Source organism: Anopheles coluzzii, chromosome 3 (genome assembly GCF_943734685.1).
Source record: "Anopheles coluzzii chromosome 3, AcolN3, whole genome shotgun sequence".
In the NCBI taxonomy this organism is placed as follows: domain Eukaryota; kingdom Metazoa; phylum Arthropoda; class Insecta; order Diptera; family Culicidae; genus Anopheles; species Anopheles coluzzii.
The window spans coordinates 56596704-56613178 of NC_064671.1; the positions used below are offsets into that span (position 1 = coordinate 56596704).

General features: G+C 46.3%; 1 protein-coding gene across 1 annotated transcript; it reads right to left on the minus strand.

The window, feature by feature from the left end:
• Positions 1-1037: 1037 nt before the first annotated feature.
• LOC125907256 (uncharacterized) lies at positions 1038-2685 on the minus strand. The gene is made up of 2 exons (XM_049608465.1): positions 1562-2685; positions 1038-1485 (listed from the first exon to the last, which is right to left on the minus strand). Exons 1-2 carry the CDS (start codon positions 1600-1602, stop codon positions 1053-1055), a joined length of 474 nt encoding a protein of 157 aa, XP_049464422.1. The 5' UTR covers positions 1603-2685; the 3' UTR covers positions 1038-1052.
• Positions 2686-16475: the final 13790 nt, after the last annotated feature.

Consider the following 16475-nt stretch of genomic DNA (forward strand, 5'->3'; position numbering starts at 1 on the left):
TGTCTTATAGCTGAAGATGAATCTGGCCTTACTGCGGTAGAAAGCGACCACTCTAACGCAGGTTGATTGAAGTCACCCAGAAGGATAAGATGATCATTCGGTTTCATTTGCATGTATGCATCACTGATGAAAGCAGAAAGGGATTCCAAATAGTTGCGGTCGCTGCTCAAATACGGTGGCACATAAACAATCCCCACATAAAGACGAAACTTAGAAAAAGAAACACGTATACATAAAGCTTCAAGCGTGGGTTGATTAATGTTAAGTGCCACAGAAGGATATCGAACGGAACATGCAAGTAGCACACCACCCCCACGCGAACGATCGTTGTTTAACCTGCTTCGATCACAGCGGTATATGTTGTAGGCATCACTATCAAGGACCATGTTGGATGGAATCGATTCATTTAACCAGGTTTCAGTAAGGGCAAGCATTTCAAACCCTGATTCATTCGCAGAAAGGCGCAATTCATTGTATTTGGTGCGAAGGCCTCGAACATTTTGGTAATATATCACAAATGGGTCTATTAATTGTGAGCTATCCGTTTGGCAAACGGGCTGATCTGTGGTGAGCGGTTCGTGTTGCTGAGATTGGATTGTGATTGAAGCCCCACCCCCGGTGATAACTGAGGCGGTGTGGGAGGAAACTCCAGTTGAATAGTCTCTAGGATCTCGGTCATCTGGGATGGTGATAGAATCACGCGCTGTGGGGGTGGCGATCGATGATCCAAAAAATTATCCGGATGAGCGGTAGTTTTTGGCACAGCTGAAGAGCAATTTTCACTATTTGTACGATGCGAAATAAGCTCAGAAGGGTCAAATCGAGCCCTTTCATGTACACGTTGCTTTGGTAGGCCACGAGCAACAAACTCCCGAACAGTAGGTGAAACTGGCCAAATAGTAGACTGCAGCGCAAGCTCCTTAAGAGATTTAGGAACACTCACTTTGAACGATATGAAGGACATCGAGTCCAGGTTCACACCCTTTTTCGTGAGACGGTAAACATTAATGTCGTCCGTTGGTAGCACAGCTTTAAGCCACACACGCATATCATCAAGCCGAGACATGCGATTTGATGTTCGTGAAGTATAACCATACTTTCTCGGCTATGCCCGTGTTGGTGGTGTTTTGGTTCAAAACAGGATCAGAAGATGCTTGTGTATTTGTTCGATAGTTTCCAGCACTAACATCACTAGTCGGCTTAGTACGATGATTGTAGTGGTTACAGTTGTCAGAATCATCCACAGTGTTGGTATCGTTCGCAGCTTGGATATCATCAGTGAGCTCCGTTGAGTTAGTAAATGTACGGCGAGCGGAAGCTGTTTTAGTCGTTCTGGATGTATTTGTGGCATTGAGCGACGATACATTAGTGGATGTGTGCGATCGCGATGCGTTGCTAACAGACGGCTTAGCTAATATGGGTGTTAGCGCTCGCTTATCAACGAGAGCGAGGATCTCAGGAAGCAAATCGCTCTTGATAGCCGATCTAAGAGAAGAGAGAGATGCGTCAATTGTGGTGAGAATATCTGCTTTCACCAATTCGAGTAGGGCTGCTATCTCACTTGTGAGAAGTGAATTTGTGCCAATGCGAAACTCGTGACATGTTTTGCACAACCACAACAATTGATTATTACGCCCAAGCTCACGAGTAGAATCACGGGACAACCCCGTGCAATGGGTGTGATGCTTGGAACCACAAACACCGGCACAGGACACCGAATTAGCACTATCGGTGGGTGCATTGCAGGTTGAGCACTGCATAACGATGACTCAGCACAATCTGATGAGTGACAGGAGCAGAAACGAAGCCAAACACTTTCTCGGCAAAAATGTTGAATAAACAGAGGCAGCTTTATATTAATCGAAGGCACGCACTAGCCAGTACGAACAACTCAGCAGCACCACTGTTGCAAATGTTGAGATTCCAGAAATAACACGGCAAAACAGCGTATAAAATCAGGAGCACGAGGAAGGCACATCCACTCAGTTTGACAGTCAATCTCTCTCTGAACATATGGCGCTGATCATCGGTACAATGTTTACCTCGACCCATTGTTACTAACATTGCTTGCTTGGACCGTCAAGAACGCGCTGGTTAAAAAGTTGGACACGGCTGATCCCGTGCTCAGCCTGCGTTCTGCTTCTACACGTGATGAATTACATTGTTGCAGAGCAGCAAAAAAAGCGTATGGATAAAAAGTATCAATGAGTAAGCGAGTGAGTGTCTACCCATTTAAATCGAGAACCGAATACTGCCGCGCTCATGAAACAAAACGCCCATTGAAAAGAACAACTGCGCGCCAGCTCAATGTACGCACAAAGTTTAACATGCGCACACAACGTTCAACGCAGAGATGCACGCAGGCATTTCTATGGCGTGCACTGGAGAAACACCTGTAAGGGAATGCCGAGTTCATTGCTGTTGTGCGCGTGTCCATTTCACATCGCTGCGCATGCACATTCATCAACCAGCACACCTGCGGTTTCTTCCGAGGAACAAGCGCTGCTGTCGATGCAAACTTTAGCTTTTATCCAAGTGCAAACGCACGCTGTCTCACATGATAACACACATTATCAGAATACTTTCCATGCAATATGAAACCATAGCAAGCTACGTTTTTCAAACACAAACCCGCGCACTTGCAAATACACATTAAAAAGCACACTCTCTTTCTACTACACACACACACACACACACACACACACACACACACACACACACACACACACACACACACACACACACACACACACACACACACACACACACACACACACACACACACACACACACACACACACACACACACACACACACACACACACACACACACAAATAGCTACCATCTCTGCTGGCGTACCGCAAGGATCAGTACTTGGCCCCACCTTGTGGAACATTATGTACAACGGAGTATTAACCCTGGCCCTACCCACAGGAGCTGAGGTCATCGGGTTTGCAGACGATATTGCACTGACTGTCGTAGGAAATAGTGTAGAGGAGGTCGAGTTGCTGTCTACGGATGCTGTCGGCAGGATTGACTATTGGATGCGAGAAATGAAGTTGGAAATAGCACACGCCAAAACGGAATTTATTCTCATAAGTAGCCACAAGGAGGTTCAAAAAGCGCACATAATGGTAGGCACTAAGCAAATAGAATCTATAAGAAGCCTCAAATACCTTGGAGTTATCATAGATGACAGATTAAAGTTCCGAAAGCACCTTGAGGAAGTTTGCATAAAGGCCACAAAAACTGCAAACGCGTTGGCTAAATTTACACCCAACATAGGTGGTCCAAGCAGCACAATAAGACGCTTACATGCCAACGTAGCCATTTCTAATATAAGGTATGCAGCACCAGTATGGGCACACATACTAAGAAATAAACAGAACCAGTACGCTATAAATAAGGTGCACCGAAAAATGGCCATACGCGTTGCTAGCGCGTACCGTACCATCTCATATGAAGCAGTATGCGTAATTGCGAGTATGATGCCCCTTTGCATCACCCTAGAGGAGGACTCCGTAAATTTCCAGAGCTCACGCGCGGCAGATACTCGTGCTATATCCCCAAAGGAGGCAAATGAGGAGTCCATGCGAAGATGGCAGGCGGCTTGGAATAACGCTTGTAATGGGAGATGGACCTTCACGCTAATCCCCGATGTAGCAATGTGGATAAACCGGAAACATGGTGACGTGGATTATTTTGTCACGCAGATGCTCTCTGGCCACGGGTGTTTCAGGAGCTACCTCCACAAATTCCGGCACGCTTCTTCACCTCGATGCCCAGTATGTAAGGACAATGACGAGACTGCGGAACATGTAATGTTCTACTGTCCACGTTTCCTAGAGGAGCGCCAGCTGCTTGACACGAAGTGCAGAACCGCCGTAAGACAGACCAACCTAGTGCAGCTGATGCTACATAGCGAAGAGTTGTGGGAAGCTGCAACAACATGTATGAGACTGATCCTGACAAGGCTGGACCAGCTGTGGAGAGGAGATCAGGACCTGGGACGCGTGTGAACGTGGTACGGTTTGGAGTGTTTTGTATGTGTGCCCCATGGAGCAGTATGCGAAGTGTGAAGTGCTTGGTGTATTGATTGTGAGCTCTATTGCTGTGTGATGTTTGATAGTACTTTTGATCTGTCTCGCGAACTCTGGTTCATTGTGCAATAGCGAGGATGCAATGCTAATGCATAAGCCCTTCCCCAAGAAGCATACCGAAAGGTGAACCCATGGGGAAGGGTATATGGCCCAAGGAGGGGGTTTACTGGGTAAGAATCCCATGTCAACACCCGTGCGACAACGGGAGTCTTTCGAAGATTCCCCCTCCTTGTAAAACAAAAAAAAAAAAAAAAAAAAACACACACACACACACACACACACACACACACACAAACACACACACACACACACACACACACACACACACACACACACACACACACACACACACTCACACACACATACACACACACTCACACACACACACACACTCACACACACACATACACACACACACACACAAACACAAGTAACGTGGTAAAACAAGTGCAAGGTGCGTTGAAAACACCAGGGTTCTATCTTTATGTCCGATACTGTACCTGGTGATTGTTTAGCAAATTATACAAATTTTACGGAAAACTGACACGAACAAAGAAATTGCAACACTCGTTAGCTAGAAGTGTCCAAACCGACAGTATTGAAAAATGCATTCATAGCATGCTGCGATAATTGGTACCCTGATGTTTAGTTTGTGGCGACCACGTTATAGCCTCACCACAGTCCGGAGCTGACGTCAACCGTCAATTCAAAATATCGGGCACTCTAATTCGAACACCCTAATTCAAGCACCCTAATTCAAGCAAACTTATTCGAGCACCCTAATTCGAGCAATAGTTACCAACTTAGCCAGACTAAACTATTTCCCGTTAAAAAAGATTATAAAAGCCGTCGTTCCCACCACGCATTCTCTTCTCTTTTCTTTCTCATCCGCTAGTGGACGTGCTCCCGTAACTGCGTAACCCGTGATAAAAAACATTGTAAAAAATTGTATTTTGTGACATCTTGGGAATCCAAATAAAAAAGTGGTCTACCCACGAGGTAGCCAAAACTGGTGACCCCGACGTGATTCCCGAGATTCCCCGATCGACAGATTCATCATCGGCCCGCTTTCGCCTTTCCACGCTACGCGGTTCCCGTTCGCCCAGGTCCGTCAACGCCGCGAGTAAAATCGGTACGTGTAGTGTGTGTATCAAGCGTCGCCGAGTGTCGTGCCTTTTTTTTTTTTTTTTTTTGCAAGGACAAAAACCGTGTTCGATCGAGTTTCCGCGCGTGCATATAAGTGTCGCGAGTGCCCTACACGCCCGCGTGTGCATAATCGTCGCGAGTGCCCCTCACGCCCGCGTGTACATAAGTGTCGCGAGTGCCCTACACGCCCGCGTGTGCATAATCGTCGCGAGTGCCCTACACGCCCGCGTGTGCATAATCGTCGCGAGTGCCCTACACGCCCGCGTGTGTCCTTCACGCCCGTGTGTGCGTAATCGTCGCGTGTGTCCTTCACGCCCGTGTGTGCGTAATCGTCGCGTGTGTCCTTCACGTCCGCGTGTGCGTAAGTGTCGCGAGTGTCCCGTCCCGAGTGCATTGTTCTCCATACGCACCGACGTGTTTCCCTTGCATCGTGAACCCGCATCGCTACACAGGATCGAGCCGCGGGTTACATCGCCGTCCCCAAAGAGAAGGAAGAGCAACGATCCCATCGTTCCAGCCCGGACAAAAGAAAGCGCTCCTTGTAAAGCCGTTGACTGCCGCCATTTTGCACGTTCGACGCCATTGACAGCCGCCATTTTTGTCTCGCTGAAGTAAGCCCAACTCTCGACTACCACGTCACTTCTTTTGTTCTCGCTTCTCGTGAAACCACGTGCTCGCAAGCGAATAAAAGATGATGCAACATAGTCCAGAACGTCAACCCGCTCCCCAAGCGGCAACGCACGATGCACCCCCGGTGAACACGGAGAAAACTGGCACGTCCCAAGCAACAAATGCCATGCCAGCAGCAGAAACGGCAAGTGATCCTCGAGTGGAAGCAGCACAGGCCGTTCGACTGAGTGTACCCGAAATGGACCTGCACAATTTGCCTGCGTACTTTTGTGCACTGGAGCATTGGTTCGCCGCGACCGGAATCACCGCCAAAATGGACCATAAGCGCTACCACGTATTGATGGCCCAAATTCCTCTTCGAGTGTATAACGAGATCCAGCCGATAATCGAGAATGTACCTGCAACGGAACGGTACAATTACATCAAGCGGAACATCCTCCAGCATTTCGGGGAATCCCAGCGTAGCCGTCTCCATCGTCTCCTATACGGCATGGACTTAGGGGACCGCAAGCCATCCCAGCTGCTAGCTGAAATGCACCGAGCCTCCAGCGACACGTTGGCCAGTACGCTCCTCACCGACCTTTGGATCAACAAGCTTCCGCCACATGTGCAATCGGCCGTCGTTGCTGCACCCGGAAGTGTAACTGAGAAAGCTGCCGTCGCCGATACTATGGTGGAGTGCCTGTCCGCATCCAACAACACCAGTGTGCACCATGCCGTAGCCGGGGTGCGCACCACACCGAACGATTTCGAGCAACGCATTTCGCGCCAGGTGGACGAACTCACACAGCAACTTAACGACTTCATCACAGAGTGTCGTAACCGTGACCAACGCCAAAGTCGACCGCGCCCACGTCCACCAGTGTCATCTCGTGTCGGTACAGAACCATCTGAAGGAGAGTGCTACTACCATCGACGTTACGGGACAGCCGCCCGGACCTGCCGCCAGCCCTGTTCGTTTCCAGCCCCTGTCAGCCAGCGCGTCGGCCAGCCGTCGTCTTCAGCCTGAGGATACGCTGGAGATATCGGATCGCAGGTGGCTACCATCTCACCTGTGAGCAGTCGGTTGATGGTGATCGACCGACGAACCAACCAGCGTTACCTGATCGATACTGGTGCCGATGTCTCCGTGTTACCGAAGCCAGCCAACTACACCCCCCCGACGCCGTCCACCATGCGACTGTTTGCAGCCAACGGTACTCCGATCATGGTATTTGGTGAGTCCCTCCGTACACTTGATTTTAGTTTACGCCGCCCCTTTGTGTGGAATTTTATTATCGCGGACGTAAGCTCTGCTATCATTGGAGCGGACTTTCTTCGCCATTACCATCTTCTAGTAGACCTTCGACAGCGCTGTTTGGTGGATGCCCAAACCAATCTACGTGTGCCAGGACTTCCGGATACCACTCGACAAACCGCCGTCAAGGTGTGCGACGCAAATTCACCGATGGCCGACCTGCTGAACGAGTTTCCTACACTCATCACAAACTCACCGGGTGTGCGGATGCAATCCGAGGTGGTACATCGTATCGAAACAACGGGTCCTCCAACTTTCGCCCGTTCGCGTCGTCTTCCACCCGACAAGTACCAAGCAGCCAAAGCAGAATTCGACTCCCTCGTGCAGCTAGGAATTTGCAGACCGTCCAGTAGCAGTTGGGCCAGCCCGCTGCATATGGTTAAAAAGGCTGATGGTTCCTGGCGTCCGTGCGGTGATTATCGGTCCCTCAACGCGCGTACCACCCCTGACCGGTATCCATTGCCTTATCTACAAGACTTCACGATGCAACTGGGAGGAAAAACCGTTTTCTCAAAGGTGGATCTACAGAAAGCCTACCACCAGATCTCCATCCATCCAGAGGACATTCCGAAGACAGCGATCATCACTCCTTTCGGCCTATTTGAGTACGTGACGATGCCCTTCGGATTACGCAATGCGGCGCAGACGTTCCAACGGCTAATCCACGATGTGCTACGCGGCTTGAACTTTGTGTTTCCCTATATCGACGACATTATAGTGGCCTCGAAGACACCAGAAGAACATCGCGAACACCTGCGACTGCTATTAACTCGCCTCACGCAGTACGGTTTGACCATCAACCTTGCGAAGTGCGAGTTTGCCCAGCCTGAGATCTCCTTCCTGGAACACCGTGTTACGTCTGCAGGCATCCTACCACTGGAAGAGAAAGTCGTCACCATACGTCAGTTCCCGAAGCCAAACACTGTCATGGAGCTTAAGCGATTTTTGGCGATGATCAACTTCTACAGGCGCTTCATCCCTCACGCACTGCGAGCACAAGGACCGCTCCTGGAGATGATTCCCGGCAACAAACGGCGAGATAAGTCATCGCTGACGTGGACCCCAGCTACCGACACGGCCTTTGAGGACTGCAAACGGCAACTTGCACAGGCTACCATGCTGGTACACCCTGTACCATCCGCCGAACTATCACTGTGGTGTGATGCTTCAGATTTCGCTGCGGGCGCCGCCTTACATCAGGTCATCGACGGGCAGATGCAGCCGCTCGGTTTCTTCTCCCGAAAGTTCGACAATGCACAGCGCCGATATTCCACGTACGATCGCGAACTAGCAGCTGTTTACTTGGCCGTCCGGTATTTTCGTCATCATTTGGAACGACGTTCTTTCCATATTTACACGGATCATAAACCTCTGGTTTATGCTTTCCGCCAGTCGCTGGATAAGGCCTCTCCTAGACAAGCACGGCACCTCGACTTTATTGGCCAGTTCACCACCGACATCCGACATGTTGAAGGCCAGGAAAACGTCACTGCCGACTTGCTGTCCCGAATCGAACCCATCCGGTCATCAACATCCATCGACTACGAGAAATTGGCCGAAGACCAGACCCGAGATCCCGAGCTCGCTGACATCCTCAGCGGGAAAACAAGGACGGACCTGGTCCTTCAACGAGTTCCAATACCTGGCAGCAGCATGGCTTTGTACTGCGATTGCCCCACCGGCATCATTCGTCCGTATGTCACGAAACCGTTTCGTCAACAACTACTACGCGCGGTTCATCAGATGAGTCATCCCGGAGCGAAAACTACCACGAAGCTGATGACGGAGAGATTCGTCTGGCTGAACATCCGCCGAGATACGCGAGATTTCGTCCGCCACTGCTTAGCGTGTCAGGCTACGAAGGTGCAACGCCATACCCGCAGCCCTCTAGGACGCTACCCGGTACCGGATGCTAGGTTCGCACACATCAACCTGGACCTGGTTGGACCGTTCCCGATCAGCAATGGACACCGTTACTGCCTCACCATCATCGATCGCTTCACACGCTGGCCAGAAGCTATTCCCATCCCTGACATAACATTAACGACTGTAGCCGCAGCCCTACTCAGTGGATGGATAGCTCGCTTTGGCGTTCCATCGTTCATCACCACGGATCAAGGCAGGCAGTTCGAGTCGACGCTTTTCGCGGAGCTGAACCAGTTACTGGGCATCAAACATCTACGCACAACGGCTTATCATCCGCAGGCCAACGGCTTGATAGAACGATGGCACCGTACGCTGAAGGCAGCTATTTGTACCAAAAACACCGCTCATTGGACCGACCACCTTCCCATCATACTCCTTGGATTGCGCACAGCGTACAAAGACGACATCAAAGCTTCGCCAGCAGAGCTGGTTTATGGAAGCACGCTAAAGATCCCAGCGGAGTTTTTCAATAGCAGCCCGATGACCAGCCTGCCAGACACCACCGAGTTCACCAAGTCGCTTAAGTATGCCATGAACACCATTCGCCCAACACAAACGGCCTGGCATGACAAAGCAACACCCTTCGTCCATTCGGATCTTCGGACATGCAGCCACGTCTTCGTCCGGAATGACACCGTCCGCCCAGCCCTTACCCCGCCGTACCAAGGGCCTTACAAGGTGCTTAGGCGTAGTGACAAGTCATTCGAAGTCCTGATCAACGAGAGGGCAACTAACATCTCTATTGACCGCCTGAAACCGTGCTACTCACTCCAGCAACCCGAGCCAGTGACACAGCTTACGCCACCATCTGCAGCAGAGTATACGCCACCACCACCAGCGCTACCACCACCAGCTTCACCACCATCAGCGCCACCACCACCAGCTTCGCCACCACCGACAGAGCCGTCACCTCCGAACGACTTCTCGACCGGAGTTACGCGTTCACAGCGACGTGTCATCCCCGTTCGTTACCGGTAACTCCAGTCTAGCAGGGGAGCACTGTGGCGACCACGTTATAGCCTCACCACAGTCCGGAGCTGACGTCAACCGTCAATTCAAAATATCGGGCACTCTAATTCGAACACCCTAATTCAAGCACCCTAATTCGAGCAAACTTATTCGAGCACCCTAATTCGAGCAATAGTTACCAACTTAGCCAGACTAAACTATTTCCCGTTAAAAAAGATTATAAAAGCCGTCGTTCCCACCACGCATTCTCTTCTCTTTTCGTTCTCATCCGCTAGTGGACGTGCTCCCGTAACTGCGTAACCCGTGATAAAAAACATTGTAAAAAATTGTATTTTGTGACATCTTGGGAATCCAAATAAAAAAGTGGTCTACCCACGAGGTAGCCAAAAGTTGTTCCAATTGTGGACTATGGAAAATTACGCCCTTTTTCGATGAAATGTGAGAAAAATTTGAAGTGAAGTGATTAAATAACTAATATTTTGTAAAATGATGTTGTTTTTTCGAAGAAATACTGGTCTCTAATACTAAATATTCCTTATTACTCAACGGTATTCCCCTTAGCAAAATGGTAAGAGATGTCAAACATCTTGGCAACACATTTTAAAAGGGTGATATTTAAGAAACGGAAGTGCCCAGCATGGAACTAATGAAGCACAAATGTTTTAAAATGATCATATTTGAAATAAAAAATACTACCGTGGTTTCAAAACGCAAATTGACTGTTTTAGAGCCAAAATATTGTTCGTTATAGCCATAATTGGTGACATAGCCACAATTGGTACACTTACCCTAAATGTAAAGGCAAAAGCTGTAGAGAGAAATAGAGAAATGTAGAATTAACTGCGGTCGTTCAACATGAGTATGGTCATTATAGTAAGCTATACAAAAAAAGCATAGTCCCCCGATCTTTTTAGTATTCGATCGTCAGCAATTGACGTCGTATTCCAGCTAGCACCACGAGGAAGTAGGATTCGGAGTTTCAAGACAGCGGTTGCATAATAATACATCTGCTTCCTGGCATTAGCTAGCCAGCTGGAACGAGCGCGATGAATTTAAAATGTAAAAATAAGAAGAACAACATATAAATACATACTCAACCTCCTGAACTGTTTAAAAGGCACGCAAGATGGTTTGGAAATTGTTTGACTGGGATCGCTAAGTTGGTACTCGCGTATATTTCCTATCAATGGTCCCGGGTTTGTGCCTTTAGAGCTTAAAAAGGGCTTGACCCAGCGCCATAAATTCCTGATGGTCTGAGTGTGTATTGATGGAACGCTTGGGTCGACAACTCGCCAACTCGACATCTCGCGCTCATAGCCTTTTCCGTCCAATCCGATGTATGCGCGCCAACCATCCGTCACAATTGTCGTGCCGGGGGCCACATTGTTTATGATGATTTCCTGCAAGTTTCCAGCGTTGCGTTTCCGAACCAGCTCCAGAAAAATCTCCTTTGTCTCCCGACAAATACCACCGACCAGCCAAACCTGGTTGTTATCGGCGATCCGTCCTCTGTGGTACTTCCGTTTGGTAACGACGGACTCGTCGATCTCCACTGTGAGCTATTTGCCTCCAATCGATTGTCGGTGGGTTTCCACTTATTCAGCGCTAATTTCTCGGAGTATTTTGAACCATTTTAGAATGGCTGTCTTACCTGCAATGAGATAAAAATAAAACAGAACAAAACAATATTCAAATCAAATAATATAAAAAATCTTATAATAAATTGCCGGCTGCACATTCAGCTTCCGCAACCATTCGCGTCGTATCACGAGACCACTAGAAGGTTATCTCTATCAATTGTGATAGAGACAGCCTCGAATTTTTGAAAATACTATGCGTGCGAACAGTACATTCTCAGCCGGTGCAGCTCGATGTAGGCTTGAAAATCCATTTGCAAGCATTGAAGCGCTTGGTTACCTTTAGTTTCATTTGCCTATTCTATTTGCTGTGTTGTTGTGTTGGCGGCAAACCAACCGAAAAACTCTTCCTCATCCGCGGTTATTTTCTTCAGGTCACTTGAATTGTTAACTGCTGCAAATACATCCATGGTAAATGGTTTGTCCTGAAAATAAAACTTTCAAAAAGAGAGAATCTTTAATCAGTACACCACTTGTTGATCAAAACATTCAACTACATACGGAACGATATTTTCTCGCGCGATCAACACTTCCACACATAACCGATTTTACTCATTCGTTAGTACAATACATTTAAAAACACTCAACTGATCTCGAAGATTGATAGTGTGATATGTGAAGTAGTGATTGTTGTGTCTTTGATTTACCACTCAGGTACTTTATTAAACACTTAAATAAATAGTACACATAATAAATATATCTGACAAGCACAATTACACATTACAATATTCGGCCGCGCCAGCCGTACCGTGCCCTGCCGGGAGCTCTGCTCGACTTGCTGCTCGCAACAGCTGCTGCTTGTTCGAGCGCACGACACACACTAAGCAGCCCGCGCTTAGTGTGCGTACGACAGTGTGCGTGACACACTGTCGTCCCCTGGACATTGACCAGTGGTAACACAACTACCACGGCAAGTCCAGGGGTCGGCACGGCTGCCCACAACATTGTGATGTCCTGCTCTATCCGCACCGATCTGATTGGAGACATCTGTAAGCAACCCGGAGTCATTCGGAACGACCATTCACTTGGCGTTCACCATTCACTTGGCGCCCTGTAATACGGTTGGATCTTTTAGTTTGGAGTTTGGTTGGAGTTAACAGTCAATTTTAACTCGTCCAGTTTTATTTCGTATTTCGATTTTCGATCTACCACAAACTGCACTTTGTTTGCGTTTTATACAAAAAACAAAGCGTCGCGTAGGAAACAAGGTCCCAAATGACAGTGGCCAAAAAATGTCAAATTTTGACAGGATCGGATTTTGGATCGGATTGAATAGAAAATCCGATCTTCTGTCAGTCAGGCGAGCCAGTTAGTGAGAAGTGAAGAGCGAGTAGTGGGAGAATGTACACTCTCACATGATAATGAAAGAAAGTGAGAAAACACGAGGTGGATTGAAAGTAATGTAAAATTACAGGATTGCTAACCGAAAGAAAATATTTTTATTTTGCTTTTTCGGGAATTTTACATTTGGATGTTAGGAGCCAAGTGCTGTGTGTCATCTAAGGAGTTGTTTATCAGGAAGGTAAGGTCTAAGGCGGTGAGGCAGGAGCTATTGGAAGAGAAGAAGCATACATGTATAGATTAACATCAGAGGGACTTACCTTTTTTCTATAGATATCTCCGTGAACCGAACCTCGTGTGATTAAATGCTAGTCCAGCATCTTGCGTGTTACACCATTCCAGATCGTGCCAGATGAGCTGCATAGAGCTATAAAAAGGAGTTGCAGCATAATTGTCCAGTGCTTTTGCAGTAGCGTGAAATTGTTAAATATGAGTTGATTCTGAAATTTGATGTTCGAAAGCAGCAGTTAGTGTTTTGCGTATGTGAAATATGTATGATAATATCTGACTATATATAAAATCGAAAATCGCCACAATGACGTGAGAGTAACCATTCAGTGAGAGAGAGAAAGCGGTGAGAGCAGAGCTCTCTTAGCAACGCGCGTTGCTGCGAAAGGACTTGCTCCATGCCACACTGCCAGCCCGCGGGTAATGAGGGCAATGGTTACTTTGATTTTTTGTTTACACAAACCGATTTGAAAACACATGGTATTGGATATAATGATTTTTTTCAATAATTAAAGTTGCAAATTAGCCACCTGGTGATAAAGTGTCCCATCTCATACCCCTTCCCATTATAAATCAAGATATTCAAGGCAATATTAAAAAAAAACATGTTTGAAAACTATGCAAAATAGCTTAATTGTGAAATGGTTGATAGTCCATTTCATTGAATCATTAATAAAGCCAACCATACTCATTATTATTGCTTAAGCACCTCGAATACTACATACACCGTCGTCATCGGCAGATAAGTGTGGTACATAATATCCTGTAAAACGGGTTGCTATACCCAGGACGTCGAACATGTACACTCCCTCAAATCTTCTTCTTTTTGTCGTAACGTCCTACGCGGACATGCCGGCCTATACAGGTTTTCGAGACTTAATTCATTACCACGTAGCCGGATATTCAATCCTTGCTACGGGCGGACGGTCCATTCTGGGTTTGAACCCATGACGGGCATGTTATTGAGTCGTTCGAGTTGATGACCACGTACCAAGGGACCACCCCAAATCTACTACTCCCTCAAATCTACTACTCCGCAATATTGGCTGAGTCGGGACAAGGACAACGCATGACAATAAGAGGCAGCTGTAGCCGAGAGACCCTAAGCGGCCATATGCTAAAAAGCCTTGCTGAAATTCCGAGCAAGAAAGCGGAGGATGTTGATGGCTTGAAAGTTAAAATTCGATATGTAACGATTTGCTCGCGGGCGGGAAAACTACCTATTTCAGGAAGTCCGTCCGGAACAAAGCACTAAAGGGAGAGATGGTTCATTGTGCAACATAACTGCAACATACTGCGCGTTAGGTGAGACAACCGTGCGCACTGCATTCAGCCGGATTAGCATCAACTGCAGAATGATTGACAATGAAACTATGCTCAATGTAACGTGCTCAAGAGAGCTGAAAAGATTCTGACTGTTTCTATCAAGAGTGATGGCGAGTTCGATCAAGAGTGATATCTACCATGTGATGCTATCACCGTACTATGGTGTTGATCAAGAACAACCACGTTATAATTAAGGACACGTCAAATTAGAAGCAAAATCTGAAAAATGTGGGGCGGCAAGAGTAAATGAAGTAGTTAATTGGTCTAGAAAGGCTATAACAGTGTTGAACCATTCTTTTCTATAACAGTATAGATTGGAATATTAGAACTACACCTTTGGAATGGTTATATCAGGGTTATATGGTATATATGTTCACGGTTGAAATTTGATATTTGGCGCAACAATAACATTTGTTTCATACACAAATACCAATTGCATTCTTTACTTCAAAACCAGTTTCAGGATAATAAAATAAAATTTTGACGGTGTTTTTGAAAATGAACTTTATGAAATTTAAGACCGGGAAAATTTACATTGAAAATGTTCTAAGCATCTATTACTTATTATCTAACGTATGAAACATAAGTCGAAAAAAAGAGTAGAAATGGAATTCGAACCATGTGCGATATCATATTTTTATAGTTCAATCTTACATTTATGGGCACAAAAAACACAAAATGGATTGAAGCAGAAGTGAGCATTTCAAAAATTGTATGTTTTTAAGTACACTATTTGGATTGGATCCAAACATGTTGTATATGTATTAGCGGCACCCTATTTTTTAATCCACTGCACGTTATTCAATGCACACGTTGTTGAGGTTTCCAAAAAATCACGCCGATAACTAAAAAATAATAATCAAAAAATTATACATTTGTGTCAACAGAGGCATGGAATGTATCAGTTCGAAAATTACAAAATTGCGTGACTTGGCTCAAAAGTAGCCTCATCGATATTTAACGGTTCTGCAAAGTACAGTAAGAACTGTCCAGGAAGTTACAAGGTTAACGCATTTGTGGTGTAACGCATAAGAACAAATAGGTGTTTGAGTTATGGTTGTTGCCACTGAACGTGTAGAGTTTGAAAATAATTCCAAATTTGAGGACATCCGGTAGATTTTACCGGGCCTTAACTAGTCGTGTATAAAATATTGCAATTCACAGCGATTTATGACGGCGCGCGAGGGCTCGCACGCCATACAAGTTCGCAGCCTCAGAGCCCTCGCATCAAAGAGCTTGCGAGCCTAGGCAGTTTTTTCGTCCCTAGTTTTAGCAGTTATAATTATAGCATCGCGAGATCAGGTTTAGCAACGCGATTTGTAGCAGACTAAACACCTGAATTTTGACATTTTATTTTGCAAAAGCTAGTAAAATTGATAAATTGATCTTTTCGACGAATAACATCGCAAAAAAAAATTATGGATAAAAAATAAATATTATTTATAATACCTTAAAATTTCGAGCAGATGATACCGCATGCAACCCTCGTAATGTTTAACGGGTTTTAATATCTCGTATAACAACTGTTTTTGTTATTCTTAATAATTTTAGGAAAAATGAATTCGAGTGATCCTGGAGCTATTAAGCGTCCACAAGAATGGGGAACATATTTTATCAATAGACGATTTGGAAGATGAATTGATTGTCTGCGACGAAGATAAGGACCCATCATATTGTTCAAGCGATGTTATGGGACTATTAAATCAAATTAAAAAAAATCAAGCAGCTATACTTGATGAATTGCGCAGTCAGAAAGAAGATTTTTTGGAAATGATGGTATTATAGAAAGTTTCTATCAATCGTTTCAAAGCAATCGAAAAAAAAACCCATGTTCAAGTTTTTGTTGAACAATTAGCAACGTGGTGTGGTATGTG

Coding starts and splice junctions, on each gene's coding strand:
- LOC125907256 (XM_049608465.1), bottom strand. CDS start 1,602: ATGTCACGAGTTTCGCATTGGCACAAATTCACTTCTCACAA. Junction 1,486..1,561: donor CACAAATTCACTTCTCACAA/GTGAGATAGCAG, acceptor CTCTTCTCTTAG/ATCGGCTATCAAGAGCGATT.